Source organism: Musca domestica, unplaced genomic scaffold, assembly GCF_030504385.1.
Source record: "Musca domestica strain aabys unplaced genomic scaffold, Musca_domestica.polishedcontigs.V.1.1 44, whole genome shotgun sequence".
In the NCBI taxonomy this organism is placed as follows: domain Eukaryota; kingdom Metazoa; phylum Arthropoda; class Insecta; order Diptera; family Muscidae; genus Musca; species Musca domestica.
In genome coordinates, this window is record NW_026712334.1 from 7,440,327 (window position 1) to 7,459,433 (window position 19,107).

The following is a 19,107-nucleotide window of genomic DNA, read 5'->3' on the forward strand; positions in this document are numbered from 1 at the left end:
GCTGGTTCTTTTTGGGATGTTTATTTTGATATCTCGCAGGACAGATAATAAACTTTTATTTTCCTCAGGATGAGATTTTAAGGCATACGTATAAGCGCAACATTAATAACAGCGGCTAATAAGCTACAAACAAAAATCAAAACAATCTGTTCATATCACAACCAATTGTCATAATGACTTTATGGTTTCCATAAACATAATGTATACACCTTATAAATACAACTTGAAAGAATCTTTGCTGTCAATAATCTTCTAAAATCGTAATCTTTTTGTCTTCCAAAGAAATCTATCTTTACTTGCATTTCTAGATACATATTACTACACCTCTCTAACAAAGTCTAAACTAAAACATATATATCGAGGGTAAAGAACATGACTCCTAAATGGTGAGGCTGTGAAGAAAAATAAACTATCGGGAACTTATTTAGCAAAAACAGTGGCTATGGGTGAGCAAAGAATAAAAATACTTATCTGCGGCGGAAACAACACTCAACCTTAATCACTTAGTTTTAAACTTGATTCCAAAATTAATATTCCATGGACTAATGGATTTTTGTTATTAGTTTAATTTATTTTGTTTTTTTATCATTTAATACACTTACAAAATTATCGGATTCCTTAAAACTAATGATTTTAGTTTTGTTTTCTTTTTTTATTTATATTATTTTATTCTTGAGTGAATCAGGAACAAATAAAAGATGCATGATAAATTGACAGATTTTAAGAGAAGAGAAAATGTTGAAATTAAACTTCAATACACTTGAAAACGAAATGATTAACTGTAATACATGGGCAGTCATTGGCTTCTGTTTTTCTTTTGTTTTGTTAATATATATTTTAGTCATTTTACAGTATGTATTATACTATGGAGTAATTCATTTGTGGATAATTGTAGAAGAAATGTATACAAAATACGGTATCTATTATCCATTTTACAGTTGTTACTAATTATTCTTATTATGAGAAAAATGATTTAACATGTATTTTATTTGAGTAATTTGTTTTGAAAATCATGGTCGATCTAATATACAAGAAAAAGTAAACAAAATCTTGACTTTAATGAGGAAATTCAAATATAAATACATATTTAGAAATAAAAAAAGGAAAAAGAAAATAAAATAATTAAAAAAATTAAATATTCCTAATACATTTATTCAGTAAAAAACAACTGAATACGATGATCATTGACGATGATTCAATGGTTGTTCTAAAAAAGGACTTGCAGCGCCTAGTGAAACTACTGACGGTAGGCTCAGGCCGCGCTGCATGCCATCATTTCCCGTGTCTACGATTGCTGGTAATATGTTCATAATTTAATTCCCCTATCAGTTTGTACTGCCGGCAGCCTGTCTCAGTAGCACATATATTTTCTCCTTTATCCACTCCTTGTTGTAGGGTGCATATGTATTGGTGGATTTTTGATACACGAGGCAACTGATGTCAGCCAATTGATCTAAGAAATCGAACAGTTGACTGATATCGTATGTGATGGTGGGTGTATTGGGATTGATGCGCTTCAGGTGTTCCTCGTAGATGCGACAGACTCCCTCCATGCAATCATTGACACTGTCATAATCACTGTATGTCCGGGTTTCTGGACGCACGCCGGGTTGCACCAACAAAATGGTATGTGACATTTTTGCCGGAACTTTTTTGTATGTGTTGTTTTTACGTTTACTTAGCGCTCGCTTAGCTCACCCCTCACACACAATACTTTTCTAGTATTTTCTTCAGCTTCAGTTTTCTATGGAATTTGCTGCTTCCGTTTGCTAAATTTGTTGTTTAACTTGTTATCTGAAACACACAAAATAACTGTAGTTATTAATTTTTCTATTCTCTCTTCGTTTTATTGTTTAATTTCAATTACTTTCTTATTAAATTAGTCCACAACAATCAATCTCAATCGTTGTCAATAAAAAAATATACGGCATTTTTTGTTTACAGCATTGCCAATATGAAAAAGTAGACAAACACAGAGTTGTATGTATTTGGTATTTGTTGCCATAGTGGATGGCAAAGAGTTGCCAGATGCAAATAGTGGTTGAAATAAAGAGGGTGATTTATACTATGAGAATAGCTTTTAATTGGCTTTAAATTTAAAAAAAAAAAACGGCGGAAAATCTGTGCAAGCGAATAAATATAGAACATTGCTTAGGCATACAGATGAGCCGGTAGATGTAAAACATCATAGTTGTCATTAAAGTTCTTAAATGAGGTTTACACACTACAAGTTGTCATCAATTAGAGTTGTGTTTTAGTACCACATACATATCGTTGGCGATATCTGCAAATAATACGATTACTTTAGACACGCGGGATTACCCCAAAACTCGCTAAACACAATTTTTCTTTTTTAAACAATAGTTATTCTTTGCATGCGTTATTCGTTTGTAAGATGATCCATGGATAAATTGCACACCAAACTAAATAAGTGTGACAGTGAAACCAAACACTAAACGTGTGTGAAATGTTAAAACCAGTGCTGCCAAAAAGTTAATAGGTAATAAATAAAAAAATATTTTATTAAGGTTTTCTTTTTTAATGATTTTATACGACAAACATGTCAATTGAAATCATGGTAGAATCAATGAGGTAAAGTCATGTAATCATACGTTTACATTTTTTTCCAAAAATTATTCATTTGACAACATCTCATTGTCAAAATTTTTATTTATAAATCCATTGTACATACACAAATCAGAGATGAGAACCTGTTTTTATGTAGTGAAATGTGACAAGGAAAATTACAGAAAATGCAGAGATGGGTATGCTTATTGGAAATGACGTTATCCTCTTAATTTTACCATGATTAAAATATAAAACTGCCACCATGACCTGTTAAAACATTTTTGGAATTCAAATTTGAAACTGATAAATGAAATGAAAAGTTGAAAAACACGTATCTAACCGGCTCTGAATGACATCATAGAAGGAAATATTTAACATTTGCTTTTTTAATATATTTTTGACATATCTCCTACCATGACGGCCACCAACATGGTAACTACCGCTACCTTCTGTTAACTTTTCATTACAGTGCATCGTCGAGTCTTATGCTATGTTGAAATCACGGCGATTTGTCGTGTTAATGCACATATCATGGGGAAAAATAGTATAGTGAAAACATGTCTCTTCTTTGAAATCTGCTGTTATTTTTGTAAACGAACAAATTTCGAGCAAAAAATTCTAAAAATTTGAAGATTTTTGTCATAATGTTTCATATGTTTACTTTTAAGTTAATCATGATAGAGTACTTCAATGATAAAGATTAAGTGTAAAAATGGCCCATAAATACCTATAATCCCTTATTAATAGCCTTTATTAATTAAATTCCCATCAAACGTCCAATAACGATCGTTTGCCAATTGGGTTGATATATATTCATCCCTATAGCTGCTTAATTATCATATATTTTATACTATTTATGTACGATCATAATTGAGTGGTGAATAACAGCAAACACGTTATTATTTTGTTTATCTCCCCATGTGGGGCTCTTTTAATCTTTTTCTCTCTCTCGCCCAGTGCCCAACAAACAGATGAGCATTGACAGCATACTCTCTTTCTCTCCCCCAAACAAATGGAGCCAGGTGAGTGAGTAATGAGTCTCAGACGAATGAAAACAAAACAGATGCCAGTAGTTTTCAAGCCGCAACTTTAACAACATTGACCACCACACCACAAAGAAATCATCTGAAGTAAAGAAGAAATAGTATATTTAGAGTTTTTAAACAAATGTAATAATGTGAAAAAGTGGAAAAATATGAAGTTGAGAAATAAAAGCACAAATCTATTGCGACCGGGAAGTGTTAAACATAATAATAGTAACAAGAAGTTGAAAAAGAAGTAGGCAACTGCCTAAGAAAAAATTTGTTTCTTTTGTGCTATCTTCATTCACATCGTCATTCTTATCGTTTACTCAAGTGTGTACGGTTTTGTGTGTTTTTGTTGTTTGCCGTGTGGAAGCCAGTATATTTGTGAGATCATTTCAAAGTGGCAAGTAACCGTCAAACGACAACCTAAGAGCAAGAAAAAGTAAATTTCATGCCAATAAAGTCAAATATTGGGCAATAAAAAATAATAACAAGTGATAACAAATCGTAAGGGGGAAGTGTTGTATGATTAGAAGGCCAAATCCCAATGTTGGTAGTTTGGAATTTCTAACTGGAGAAATGAAAAGTTCATAAAGTCCCTATGGTCATCAAGCAAAATTCAATGAAATTTATTGATCTTAAAAAACAACTAAAAGCTGCTTGCCTCGTGTTCGGCAGTGCCGGTGTAATTCACCCAACGTGCGTGTGTGTGTGTTCGTGATACAATTGTTTTATTGCAACAGGTGGTGGTGTGGAACGGTCAGTTACGGTTCGTGTAGTTCGTGTTTACCTCGTCCATGAATATCGATTGTCCTATTTGTCGGGTCGTTTCTCTCGGTTGCATCCTCATAATTTACTTCCGTTTTCGCATGGTTTTTGTTTTCATTTGTTTTTGGCAAAAGTTCAACGTTCTTTTTCGCGTGTGCTTTAATTTTTTTTTTCTCATAACAGAGAGAGCGAGATAGGGAGAGAATTTATGAGAAAAAGAGAGAATATCTATTTATTTTTTTCAATTCTCTAGTGTTATTGTAATAAGTTTTGTTTACATCTCTCCTCCTGAATTAAAATCAAAAGTGCATGTATGAGAGAGAAAGGGAGAGGAGATTATGTTTTTGATTTTATGTGAAATTAATCGAAAGAAATCGTAAAAGCAAAGTATAAATTCCATTTTAATTGAACCTTTTGGAATATTCCCGCCAATTTTCGTTTGTTATTGCCGGCTAGTGCTTTTTTATTTTCACACATTGGCTCATTAAATCAATGAAATTACCAATGTTTTCTTCGTCATCGTCTTCACTGCATAAACATAAGGTAAAGACCAAGGTGAGAATTGATGAATTTGTTTTCGATTGACTCGGAATCTACCAACCTATTTCAAGAAACATCTATTTGAGTGTGACATCTAAAAATGTGAAATTTATTTATGCTGTTGTGTTTAGATTAGGAATTAGAGTCTGGTCCTCATACGTATTTCACACCTTTACACTTGAAAGAAAACGCATGAATATCGCAGCATTAACCGGTGACCAAATTCTAAGTACCCTCACGAAGGGCTTAAATTTACAGCATTGAATGGCCACCCTGTTCCAGAGCTAATATTCGGGATTTTAAACAGTTTAGCCCATCTGACTACTGACCCATCGCCCATCGATCTTGGCTCATGGTCTTTAAAAAACTTGCCTTTATCTAACCGTAGTAAACATAGTTTTTACTTGTCTATTTAAAATAGAAAAAATCATTTCTGAAAAAAAAAATTTCCAACATAAAATTTCTGTCGAAAAAAATGTTTTATTTTGTTAGAATTTTATGTTCTTCTTGAGTTTGTTAGCCACCATTCCATTTGGGGACATAATTTTGAAAAACTCATTATGTCATTCACATGGAGTATTCCGTGTCCCATAATGGGTTAATTTTTATATGTGTATGTTTACATCACATGTTCAGAATTTAAAAATAATATTTTTTCCTATTTTCCAGATACCTTCGGAACCCACAACGCCCACATTACGTTGTATTTTGAATGGACCTTTTCGCGACTTACATTTTACCGCCACCGATCATCGAATAACACCGGTCCACGATGTGGTTTTCTTGGATGAAGTGGATAATCCAAATGTGAAACCACTAATATATCGACCGAAATTTCCTGAGACGGAAAAGTCCAATGGACACAGCAATGGATTTACGAATGAGTGGTAAGTGGAATTAAATACAAACGTATATACGCAATGCTATTTATATTATATACAATTATATTCGTCGAACATTTTTGCCAGATTTGGTCCCGTCTTTACATTAAAACTTGAAAATCGGTTGTTTAATTTGGAATATTTTAAAGAACTTGTTCCGTGTCTTGGGATATTTCACAAAATGCAAAAGGACTTGATGTTCTTAGGACAAAATTTTATGGACCTGTACTTTATCCTGAAATGTTAATATTTAACGTGGAGTTAGATATTAATATTGTTAATGTTAAAAAGCTTTCAAAAAGAACTAAAAATAATGTTTTCACTCTACATTGAATTTTTTTAAAACATCTACTAAAAATTGCTAAATATAGAATTTGAATTGTGTAAGAGAACATATTTATCATTCACTGAGAAGTAACAATTTTCTGTGAAATTCGATTTTAAAAAATCGTACCTTTCTGGTACTAAGAATTGCTCTCTGCTCGTATTAATCGACCGTGGCATCAGAAACAAGTAAAAAAGCTGTAAGTTCGGCCGGGCCGAACTTTTAATACCCTCCACCATTTGGTACAAAAAAAAAAAAATAAATAAAATCGGTTTAAAATTCTGTTAAAATCTTAAAATTACCGAATGCCTATACGACGGCGTAGACCTGCATAGGCAACTTTTGCATAAGTTATTGCAATATTTAAATGCGAAACCTGAAGAAAAATCTGTTTATAATGTAGCTGAAATCATCAAAATACCGAATATCGGGGGGTATGGTATATGGGGGCTATACGAAGACGTGGACCTACATGGCCCTTTTTCTGTTTTATGCTGCAGTATCTATTACGAAGTATCAAATACCAAATTTGGAACGATTCCGTTAAATAATGTCGCTAAAATCATCAAAATACCGAATATGGGGGGTACCGTTATATCGGGGCTATATGAAGACGTAGACCTACATGGCTCATTTTTTGACTTAGGATGTAGCATCCATTTCGAACTTCAAATACCAAATTTGAAACGATTCCGGTAAATAATGTCGTTAAAATCATCAAAATACCGAATATCGGGGGGTACCGTTATATGGGGGCTATACGAAGACGTGGACCTGTACAGATAATTTTCTGTCTTAGGTTGTAGTATCAATTACGAACTTCAAATGCCAAATTGGAAACAATTCCGGTGAATAATGTCGCTAAAATCATCAAATATCGAGAGGTACCGTTATATGGGGGCTATATGATAACTTGGATCTACATGGCCCATTTACTAACTTAACCTGCCTACTGGCAAAAAATACATGTGTGCAAAATTTTAGTCTTCTATCTCAATTTGTTCGAAAGATAGCGTGATTACAACAGACAGACGGACAGACAGACGGACAGACAGACAGACACACAGACAGACAGACAGACGGATATGGCTAAATCGTCTTAGAATTTTACGCTGATCAAGAATATATATATATATATATATATATATATATATATATATATATATATATATATATATATATATATATATATATATATATATATATATATATATATATATATATATATATATATATTATATTTGTTGGGTCTGACATTAGTATTTCGATGAGTTACAAACGGAATGACAAAATTAATATACCCTCCATAGTATGGTGGAGGGTATAAAAATGCCGAATATTATCGCGAAAATATTCTGGAGGGTGTTTTAAAGTCTTGGGCACGCAAAAAATTTTTGGCCGCAGACCTTGGACATTCCAATAGGACACAGCATGCGCCACCCAAGAATGGTTACAAAATGAGATTCCTCGCTTCATTTCCAGCGTACAATGGTCACCAAAATCTCCGGATACTAATCCGTTGGACTATTGCGTCTGGAGTATTTTGTAATGCAAGTTTGGCACTAAAAAATATCAAAGTGTCCATCACCTCAAGCAAGCGCTTCGCCGGGAATGGGAAAAAATACTGGAGAGCAACAGAGCGTGTGACGGTTTCATTGGACATAATTCGTGCCAAGGGTGACCAATTCAAACAAATCTAAATTTGATCTAAAATTTGATGTAATTTCCGACATTTTTTGCTTTCATTTAATAAAATTAAAAACAAAAGTAAAAATTATGGCGTTTGACTTTTTTGCAGTTTTTTATGTCACACTGTATTTTTATGGGATTTATAGTTTAAATTTTTTTATTTGAAATATGCTGTCTATCTAATCCAATCATGTTACGCGGTGTGAATCTACTGTTTTTAAATGAAAACGTGATCTGAACATTAAATGTATCCGCAAAATGATGGAAGTGCTGGGTGGTGGTGTCGCTGGAATAGGAACAGATAAAAATGTCATTAAACATTGATTCATTCACGTTTTCGTTTGTTTTACGATACTTGTTAACTTGTTATTGTTTATGTGCGAAATAATTATATATGTATTTGAAAAAAAAAAAAAAAAACAAAAAAAAAAACAAATAAATAAACAAACAAGTGGCGCTCCTCTCTTATCGCAGTGGTCAAAGTGAGAGAGTCAATCCAATAGAGACAGCAACAACAACCAAATAAAATTATATTTGTTTATTTAATTTTATTTGATTTTAGATGTTTTTTGTTATTTTCTTCTTTTATCTTGAAATTGTGCCAATATTTACTGTTCATTGGCTTTTTTGCTACTTCTCGGCGTGATGTTAATTCTCACGCCCCTTTTTTGATGGCTTTTTGTTTTGCTGTTTCTATTTCTACATTTTATGGTTATCTGAATGTTGGAGAATTGTTCGATGATCCGTCTGGCAGTCGTATCACTTGTTCTGTTTTAATTTATTACAAAAAAATTTATCAGTGTCATGTGAATGACAGCCACTGTGTGTATATGTGACGCGTGTCTCTGGTTGAGTGGTGTTTTTTTTGGGGGGGTTTGTCACATTTTTGAATTAAAGTACTATCAATTATTCGGCTCAAGTGAGCTTATAGACATGACAATTCAACGTCATAATTAAGTAATTATGTTGATACATGGCCAGTGAAAGGTATTCCCCAAAGGTGTTGAAGACAAACAAATGAAATTCCGATATTGTGGGGATCAATGGTTCATTGATTAGAAATTTTTATAAGGTGTAGATGGCAGAGATAATGAACATAAAATAATTAGAAATCATATTAAATATCTAAAATTACACTGTACAACAGTGTCACTATTAGTCAGGTATGAATATAAAGGGATCCCAGGTTACAATTTTAAACCCTAACTTTTTTCCGAAATGTTCTTCGACACATTATTCATTACTCATTTCTGTTCATTCCTCCCCCCAGGCCGGTTATTGCCCTTTCATAATGATTTCAATACTCATCATTTACGCCCACTTTTTTTCAGAAATGAAATTTGAGTATGCATTTATTGTTATTTCTTGGTTTCGACAAAAACAATTTGTCATTACCGGATAAATGTCATCTAGTAAATTATTCACTTTGTTTCCATTGAGTGCACATTCAAAACAAATGCAATTTTGCCTAGACGATATCGAATCGAGATGACAAGCTATCTGACGTGATGTGCTTATAAATAATCTCAATTTATATTTTCAACAACAGCCCAAAAACAATTGTCGAACACATTTGTTTTATTGGCAATTTATTTAAATATTGAGGAGACAAGTATTTGTGATATAAATATTTGAGTCAATATCTTCCCATCGTCGTCATCATCATCGGTGTGTTAGGCATTGTTTCTTTGGAAACTCAATTACCTATCATTTTTTTTTCAATTCAATTGAATGCTACTATTTTTAAATTTTATTTCAATGGAATTGGAATTATTGAGAATATTTTTGAAATGCGGAGACAACAAGGGTGAATCTTTAAAAAATATTTTTTATAGGATCATCAGGATAATAAACTTTGATTTCTTAGGAATATTTTTCAAACATATTTTCTAAAGATCGTCAGGCCAGTAAACGTGGATTTTTAAAGAATATTTTTTAAAGGACCCAAAGGTCAATAAATGTGGATGTTTAAAGGAATATTTTTCAAAGTCCCTGATGGCCAATAAACGTGGATTTTTAAAGAATTTTTTTTTCAAAGCCCCTAAAGGCCAATAAACGTGGATTTTTAAAGAAATTTTTCAAAACCCCTAAAGGCCAATAAACGTGGATTTTTAAAGAAATTTTTTCAAAGCCCCTAAAGGCCAATAAACGTGGATTTTTAAAGAAATTTTTCAAAACCCCTAAAGGCCAATAAACGTGGATTTTTAAAGAAATTTTTTCAAAACCCCTAAAGGCCAATAAACGTGGATTTTTAAAGAAATTTTTTCAAAACCCCTAAAGGCCAATAAACGTGGATTTTTAAAGAAATTTTTTCAAAACCCCTAAAGACCAATAAACGTGGATTTTTAAAGAAATTTTTTCAAAACCCCTAAAGGCCAATAAACGTGGATTTTTAAAGAAATTTTTTCAAAACCCCTAAAGGCCAATAAACGTGGATTTTTAAAGAAATTTTTTCAAAACCCCTAAAGACCAATAAACGTGGATTTTTAAAGAAATTTTTTCAAAACCCCTAAAGGCCAATAAACGTGGATTTTTAAAGAAATTTTTTCAAAGGACCCAAAGGTCAACAAACGTGGATTTTTAAAGAATGTTTTTAAAATTAACGGGAATTTTTAAAGCATATTTTTTCAAAGGACCCAAAGGTCAACAAACGTGGATTTTTAAAGAATGTTTTTAAAATTAACGGGAATTTTTAAAGCATATTTTTTCAAAGGACCCAAAGGTCAATAAACGTGGATTTTTAAAGAATGTTTTTAAAATTAACGGGAATTTTTAAGGCATATTTTTTCAAAGGAATGCTTTTAAAATTAACGGGAATTTTTAAAGCATATTTTTTCAAAGGACCCAAAGGTCAATAAACGTGGATTTTTAAAGAATGTTTTTAAAATTAACGGGAATTTTTAAGGCATATTTTTTCAAAGGACCCAAAGGTCAATAAACGTGGATTTTTAAAGAATGCTTTTAAAATTAACGGGAATTTTTAAAGCATATTTTTTCAAAGGACCCAAAGGTCAATAAACGTGGATTTTAAAAGACTCAAAGGCCAATAAACAAGGATTTTTAAAGAATATTTTAAAGGATCATCAGGTCAGTAATTGTGGATTTTTAAAGAATATTTTAAAGGATCACAGGTTAGTAAATGTGGATTTTTAAAGAATATTTTCGAGAGATATTTCAAAGTACCTAAAAGCCAATAAACGTGGATTTTTAAGGACTCAAAGGCCAATAAACGGGAATTTTTATGAATATTTTCAAAGGATATTTTAAAGGATCATTAGTTTAATAAATGTGGATTTTTAAAGAATATTTTCGAAGGATATTTTAAAGGATCGTCAGGCCAATATGCGTGGATTTTTAAAACAATATTTGTTCGCGGAATAAATGTATGCACCGTTTTACTTTTGTTACTACACTCTTTTTATTCATTTAAAATAATTCTTAAGTTCTACTTATGATAATTTTTCTTAACCTAGTCTAGCATAAAGTGTAAGAGAGAGAGAGAGAGAGAGAGAGAGAGAGAGAGAGAGAGAGAGAGAGAGAGAGAGAGAGAGAGAGAGAGAGAGAGAGAGAGAGAAATAGAGCGATACAATTCTACTCATGCCTGTGCACCATGCCGCCATAAATTCTAGGGGAGGTCATAAAACATGCGTAGCTATCTCACTTGTGGCAAGCAAACATGCTGCACTTCCTTATCAGTATGAGTTAAGATTTCATCCAGTAATCTAACTCAAACATACCACATGCAGCAATTGAATTATTTATTTCTGACTCAAAGGTCTGTTCACCACATTTTCTTATCTTATATATTATGGACTGTATTAAAAAGATCCCTGTTTAACAAATCCCTCTCATCTACACTAGTTAGCCCCGCTATTCTCTTTTATTATAAAAACATGTTCACTTATCCGTGAACATTCTTGGCAGGGGCAAAAATACGTATAAAATATAGAAATTATAAAAAGTCAAATAAATCTAAGGGAACAGACATTTTAAGAGAAAAGAAATTAAGTTATGGCACCCAGGAAACTCCTCCATCTTTCCAGCCGGTCTATCTTGAACGTCCCACCTCCTTTGTCTGCCGGCTTTAATTTCCAGGCTGAATCCGTTTTATGCATCGTCCTCTTTCTGTTGCGAAAAATGTCATCGTTCTCTTGCAACGCCATCTTGCAGTCCTTTGAAAGTTTATCGCCCCAGAGTTCATAATTTCTTGTCTCTCCAGCCTGCCTTTTTCTAGCTGCATGATTTCCACCAGGCATCTTCATGGCAACTTTCGCTTCCTTCAGCACCTTATTGCCCCAGCGATACAGACGGATATCCTTGTTCTTCTTCATCTCGATTGTAAACAGCTTATCTTCGACCTCTGCTTCCAACGCCAAATATTGTTGTTCCAAAAACTGAATAACGTCACTTAACTTGTGTGTTTCTCTTGGCTTTCTTGTTTGCTGTTCGTACAGCCTTAATCCATTTCTGTCAAATTTCTTTAAAATAACCCTTGCGAAAAATATTTCGGTGTTTTCCAATTGTATATTGATGGATTTAAGGCCTTGAATGCTATTCTTTGTTGTGTCCAGCATCTGCTTCACGCTCTTCGTGGACTCACTATCCATTGTTGGCTGATCCAAAATGTCATCCACCATCTTATTGAATAGCACCCTCCGATTCTCGTATGTTAATTTCAACAACTGTAGCGCCTCGTCATAAGAGTTGTCCTGCGTCCTTAGATGTTGTATTATATGACTCGCCTCTCCTTTTACCGCCGCCTTTAGCCTATGCATTTTTTCCACGTTGGTGTAGTACGGTGCATCGTGCACTAGGCTCTTGAAAAGATCATGAAACGATTCCCATTCACTTATATCACCATTGAATGTGGGAACTTCAATTTCCCTTTTATTGATGATGCTGTACGGCTGCTCCACCTTTTCTGCTATTTTTGACTGAGCATCTCTGATCGATGCTAACATTTTTGATTTCTTTATTAACAGTCGTCTCCATTGTTCCTGAATTTCTGGATCGATTAGTATCTCCCTTTCCGCGGTCTTCACAAGTTTTGCGATAAAATCAAATGCTAACTCTATATCCTTTTCCGTCTCTAGGCTATCCATCAGTATCATGGTACATTCCACCTCTCGTATGATCCCTCTAGCCTCTAACTCGATCTTGGTCGGTGCCGAGCTTTCCAACGAATCGTCCTCCCGGGAGTATGGCCCCACAGCCACATCCCTTTTGTCTGACTCCCTTATGTTCAGATTTGAAGCCCCCTCGTCGCTTTTGCTCGCCAACACCGCCATTTCTTCCATATCTCGGATGATCGCTCTGGCCTCTAACTCGATCTTGGTCGATGCCGAGCTTTCCAACGAATCGTCCTCCCGGGAGTATGACCCCACAGTCACATCCCTTATGTCTGACGCCTTTTTGCCCAGATGTGAGGCCCCCTCATCGTGTTTGCTCGCCGTCACCGCCGTTTCTCTTGCCGCAATCTCCTTTTGACTCCGCATACTAGGGAAATTCCATTGAATGCTCCTTGCACCCAATTCTTCCCTTTCCTCTGTTTCGGGACGTAGGTTTTGAGTCTCCATTCCTTTATCATCCTTATTGTCTGCCGCCATCAATTTATTGTCTGCTCCAGTTTCTTCAGCTTCTGTTGAGTCTTCCGAAAGCAATTTTTGAGATTTTAATTCTCCGGTTTTAATTTCATCAATTGTTTTTTCAATTTCCTGCATCAATTCTCGGGTGTAGCCGTATTCATCTTTTTTGTTTTGCTGGTTCTTTTTTTATTATTTTTTTGTTTTACGTTTAGGCTCGATGGACCAGATGTACGCGGAAGAAATGTCTGCACCGATTTTCTTTTGTTACTACACTGTTTTTATTCATTTAAAATAATTCTTAAGTTCTACTTATGATAATTTTTCTTAGCCTAGTCTAGCATAAAGTGTAAGAGAGAGAGAGAGAGAGAGAAATAGAGCGATACAATTCTACTCATGCCTGTGCACCATGCCGCCATAAATTCTAGGGGAGGTCATAAAACATGCGTAGCTATCTCACTTGTGGCAAGCAAACATGCTGCACTTCCTTATCAGTATGAGTTAAGATTTCATCCAGTAATCTAACTCAAACATACCACATGCAGCAATTGAATTATTTATTTCTAACTCAAAGGTCTGTTCACCACATTTTCTTATCTTATATATTATGGACTGTATTAAAAAGATCCCTGTTTAACAAATCCCTCTCATCTACACTAGTTAGCCCCGCTATTCTCTTTTATTATAAAAACATGTTCACTTATCCGTGAACAATATTTTTCAAAGGACCCAAAGACCACTAAACGTGGATTTTTAAAAAAAATATTTTTCAAAGGACCCAAAGACCAATAAACGTGGATTTTTAAAAAAAATATTTTTCAAAGGACCCAAAGACCAATAAACGTGGATTTTTAAAAAAAATATTTTTTAAAGGACCCAAAGACCAATAAACGTGGATTTTTAAAAAAAATATTTTTTAAAGGACCCAAAGACCAATAAACGTGGATTTTTAAAAAAAATATTTTTCAAAGGACCCAAAGACCAATAAACGTGGATTTTTAAAGAATGTTTTTTTAAAGGATCAAAGGGCCTAAAACTAGGATTTTTTAAAAAAATATTTTTCCAAGGATCTAAAGGCCAGTTAACATGGATGTTTAAAGAATATTTTTCAAAGAACCCAAAGACTAATAAACGTGAATATTTAAAGAATATTTTTTAATTGACGTAAAAGGCAATAAACGTGGATTTTTAAAGAGTATTTTTCAAAGGACCTAAAGGCCAATAAATGTGGATTTTTAAAGAGTATTTTTCAAAGGACCTAAAGGCCAATAAATGTGGATTTTTAAAGAGTATTTTTCAAAGGACCTAAAGGCCAATAAATGTGGATTTTTAAAGAATATTTTTCAAAGGATCCAAAGGCCAAAAACCTTGGATTTTTAAAGAATATCTTGATGGATCATCAGGCCAATAAAGGTTGATTTTTAAAGAATATTTTGAAGGATCATCAGGTCAATAAACGCGGATTTTTAAAGAATAGTTTTCAAAGGACCCAAAGGCCAATAAACGTGGACTTTGAAAAAATATTTTTCGAAGGACCCAAAGGCAAATAAACGTTGATTTTTAAATATTATTTTAAAGGATCATCAGGCCAATAAACGCGGATTTTTGAAGAATATTTTCAAGGAATATCTGGGCAATAAACGTAGAATGTTAAGGATTATTTTTCAAAGGACCCTGATGCGGTTTTTTAAAGAATATTTTTTAAAGGACCCAAATAAACGTGGATTTTTAAAGAATATTTTTCAAAGAACCCAATGGCCAATAATAGTGTTTTTTTTAATTATATTTTTCCAAGGACCCAGAGACCAATAAACGTGGATTTTTAAAGAATATTTTTAATGGACCCAAAGGGCAATTAGCTTGGATTTTTGGAGAATTTTTTTTCGAAGGACACAAAGGTCAATTAGCTAGGATTTTTAAAGAATTTTTTTCAAAGAACCCAAAGGCCAATTCGCTTGGATTTTTTAAGAATATTCTTAAGAGGACCCAAAGGCCAATTAACGTGGATTGGCGCAATTAGAGAAGTCTAAACTCCGTATAACACTACCAATCTTGCAAATCTCACTCCCCAGCAAGTTTTACTTCCGAATGAAAACGAGCAAATCTTTCCACTGATCATTTAATTGTCCCGCCTTTCGCAGTTCTCACATCTTGTACCATTTCTCATTAATTTCTTCAAAATATAGCATTTTCAGATTAAATGAAACCTTTTGCAATTCAAATGAATCTTTTTGCAGCGGGAATGAAACCTTTTGCAGTGGAATTGAAACCTTTTGCAGTGGAAATGAAACCTTTTGCAGCGGGAATGAAACCTTTTGCAACCGAAATGAAACCCTTTGCAACCGAAATGAAACCATTTGAAACCGAAATGAAACTTTTAGCAAATCAAATGAAACTTTTAAATTTATAGAAGGAAAAATAACAAAACATTTTTATTTTTAGTAGGTTCAAATTTAAATAAACTAATTATAACTAATATATAGTTAAAGAGGAATTTTTATTGATTATTAATAACTATGTTTTTATAAATTTTTTTCTTAAGCTTCCATAACACACAAGTGTAGATGCAGAAAGATTGAAAAAAGTTTTTCAAGGTATTTTTTTCAAAGGACCCGAATTAGGTACCTTTTTATAATCTCCTCCATGGAAAGGAGGATATATTAAATTTGTCATTCGGTTTGTAACACCTCTAAATATTCGTCGTAGACCCCATAAAGTATATACAATCATGATCATAGTTGATTTAATGATTTCCACTTATCTGTCTATTGAAATCACGACTGCTTTATCTCCATAATCAATAAAGCTGCGAAGCGGGAATCCTTTATTAGGAAAGATTAATAGTATACTATAACTATAAAAAATTGTGGTAAAGCTTAATTTCACATTTCAGTCCTGGCCATACCTATAAAGGCCAAAATTTGTTTAAATTTCTCTTTTTAGCGTTAAGCATTTGGAATTTAATAATATGGAAGCATTTTATATCAAATCAATAAAGAACCATTTTTTAATACAATAATTGAAAATTTAAGAAATAATATAAATAAATGTAGATATTTATAGTCAATAAAAAATCCTCTTTGTCAATATATTAGTTATAATTAATTGATTTAATTTAAAAACTACTAAAAATATAAATGTTTTGTTATTTTTCCTTCTATAAAATTAAAAGTTTCATTTGATTTGCAAAAAGTTTCATTTCGGTTGCAAATGGTTTCATTTCGGTTGCAAAGGGTTTCATTTCGGTTGCAAAAGGTTTCATTCCCGCTGCAAAAGGTTTCATTTCCACTGCAAAAGGTTTCAATTCCACTGCAAAAGGTTTCATTCCCGCTGCAAAAAGATTCATTTGAATTGCAAAAGGTTTCATTTAATCTGAAAATGCTATATTTGAAATAAGCTTTTCGTGGCATAGCTAGAAGCCAAATCAAATGACAACAACTGCAAATGATGTTTCCATTTTCCAAACGCCACAAACCTCATGTCCGAACAAATGAACATTTCATACTTTCAACAGCATTTCAGTTAAAATATCAGAACTTGTTTGTGTCTCAATCGAATTAATGGCAATTAGTTGATGTTGTTGTTGGGTCGTTGGTTGGTTGGTTGGCATGACCACATACACCATGAGCAGCAGCCGTTGTCATGGATATAATGACCAACAACAATCGAAGTGAGTAATGAATGAATGAAAACGAATTGAGAAACATATGGACTGGGCAATCCGATAGATAGGCAGCAGGCAAGCTAATGAAGAGCAAAAACTTTTACACGTTTGCCGCAATGAAAGAAATAAAAAAACATTAACCATACTCACGACGATCGAAACATGTTCGTAAACTTGACATTGAATTTTAATTTTAAACGGCCAATGCTTGATCGCCTCTTTGCTTAAAAACGCTTAAATGCGTAACGACATGACAGCTAAAATGTTGTGCAAGGTTACTTTGGGTACTTTTTTTGGGGGGAGGGGCATGAGGTTAAAAGGAAATTGAAAAAAAAAACATATGCAAGCAACATAATCTGCTGAGATATTATGTTGTTTTCATAAAATTACAGGCCAAGGGAACTCCACTGAACGGTATGCACGTCTTGTCTAAGATCAAAGGAAGAAGGAATAGTTTTTTTTTTAATCTTGTCTGAGATTTGGCCTGGAAAATATTGACAAACATGTGATGTTGTCTTCTTAATTTTTTAGTTCTTTTTGAGTGTTTTGTGTTTCTAAAGCACAGCACATGAATTTATAACCAACACTTAAAATCATGACCAATAACAACTTAGTAGTGCTCTTAGCATGATTTTACACCTTGTCATGTTTTACTTGTCCAGCATTGTTTTTTGAAGATATGTTTTTATGAATGGCAGTTCATTAGCGTGAATCCGTTAATTTGTTAAGTCTACAATAATTGTGTGATTTTAAATAGAAAAAAATTTCATTGAACTTGTTTTCATAGCGAAAAGGGTGGATAGAGTAATACGATATTTGATAATTACAAAAATAACCTAGTCTACCTCTCTTAACCTTGGTATGAACAGATGGATGTTGCTTAGAGCAGTAAAGGCATAAAAAACAACAGAACTAGTCATAGTTCAACAAAGAAACAAATTAGTCAAAAATTGCTCTCATGGAACTGGCATAAACCTTATAATCTTTAAAAATCGATGTTTATTGGCCAGATACTTTGACAAATATTCATAAAAAAAACGTTGATTAGCCTAAAAAATATTCTCAAAAAATACCAATTTATTGGCTATCTATTTTTTAAAACTCCCGCTTAATGGCTTGACGATAATTTGAAGAATATTCTTGAAAAATCCACGTTTATTCTTTAAAAATATATAAAAATATAAAAAAATATATTCTTTAAAAATGCAGGTTAATTGGCCCTGGGGACCTTCAAAAACATTCTTTAAAAATTCACGTTTATTCTTTAAAAATATATAAAAATATAAAAAAATATATTCTTTAAAAATGCAGGTTAATTGGCCCTGGGGACCTTCAAAAACATTCTTTAAAAATCCACGTTTAGTGATTTAGTGGTCCTTTGAAAGATATTGTTTAAGAATCAATATAATTTTGCCTTCGGGTCCTTTGAAAAATATCCTTAAGAAATCCACGTTTATTGGTCTAATGGTCCTTTGAAAATATCCTTAAGAAATCCACGTTTATTGGTCTGATGGTCCTTTAAAAAATATCCTTAAAAAAAAAATCACGCTTGTTGGTCTGATGGTCCTTTTAAAAATATCCTTAAAAAATCCACGTTTATTGGTCTGATGTTCCTTTGAAAAATATCCTTAAAAATCCACGTTTATTGGTCTGATGGTCCTTTAAAAAATACCCTTAAAAATCCAAGTTTATTGGTCTGATGGTCCTTTGAAAAATATTTTTTAATAATCCAAGTTTATTGGTCTGATGGTCCTTTGAAAAATATCCTTAAGAAATTCACGTTTATTGGTCTGATGGTCCTTTGAAAAATATCTTTTAAAAATCCACACTTATTCATTTGATGGTCCTTTGAAAGATATTCTTTAAAAATGCAGGTTAATTTGTCCCAGGTTTAATGATCTGGTGGTCCTTTGAAAATTGTTCTTTAAAAATCAATATTATTTGGCCTTTGGGTCCTTTGAAAAATACTCTTTAAAAATCAATATAATTTGGTCTGTGCTCTTTAAAAATTAATAAAATTTGGCCTTAGGGTCCTTTGAAAATTATTCTTAAGAAATCCTTAAAA

At 32.9% G+C, this 19,107-nt stretch overlaps 2 protein-coding genes across 3 annotated transcripts in view; one reads left to right on the forward strand and one right to left on the reverse strand.

Moving 5' to 3' along the window:
• The window catches only part of LOC101888822 (protein MAK16 homolog A), a 105,076-nt gene that overhangs the window by 9,305 nt on the left and 76,664 nt on the right, over positions 1-19,107 (forward strand). The window contains exon 5 of the mRNA XM_059127355.1: positions 5,571-5,788. The gene's annotated coding sequence lies outside the window, so the exon portion shown is untranslated. The remainder of the gene's footprint in view (positions 1-5,570; positions 5,789-19,107) is intronic.
• On the reverse strand, positions 551-1,963 carry LOC101888645 (enhancer of rudimentary homolog). Of its 2 annotated transcripts, none has more exons than XM_005181480.4 (2): positions 1,868-1,963; positions 551-1,794 (listed from the first exon to the last, which is right to left on the reverse strand). In XM_005181480.4, exon 2 carries the CDS (start codon positions 1,635-1,637, stop codon positions 1,326-1,328), a length of 312 nt encoding a protein of 103 aa, XP_005181537.1. In that variant the 5' UTR covers positions 1,638-1,794; positions 1,868-1,963; the 3' UTR covers positions 551-1,325. The 2 variants fall into 2 exon arrangements, with proteins under 2 accessions (XP_005181537.1, XP_058983340.1); XM_059127357.1 differs by having other exon boundaries at positions 551-1,812; positions 1,868-1,946.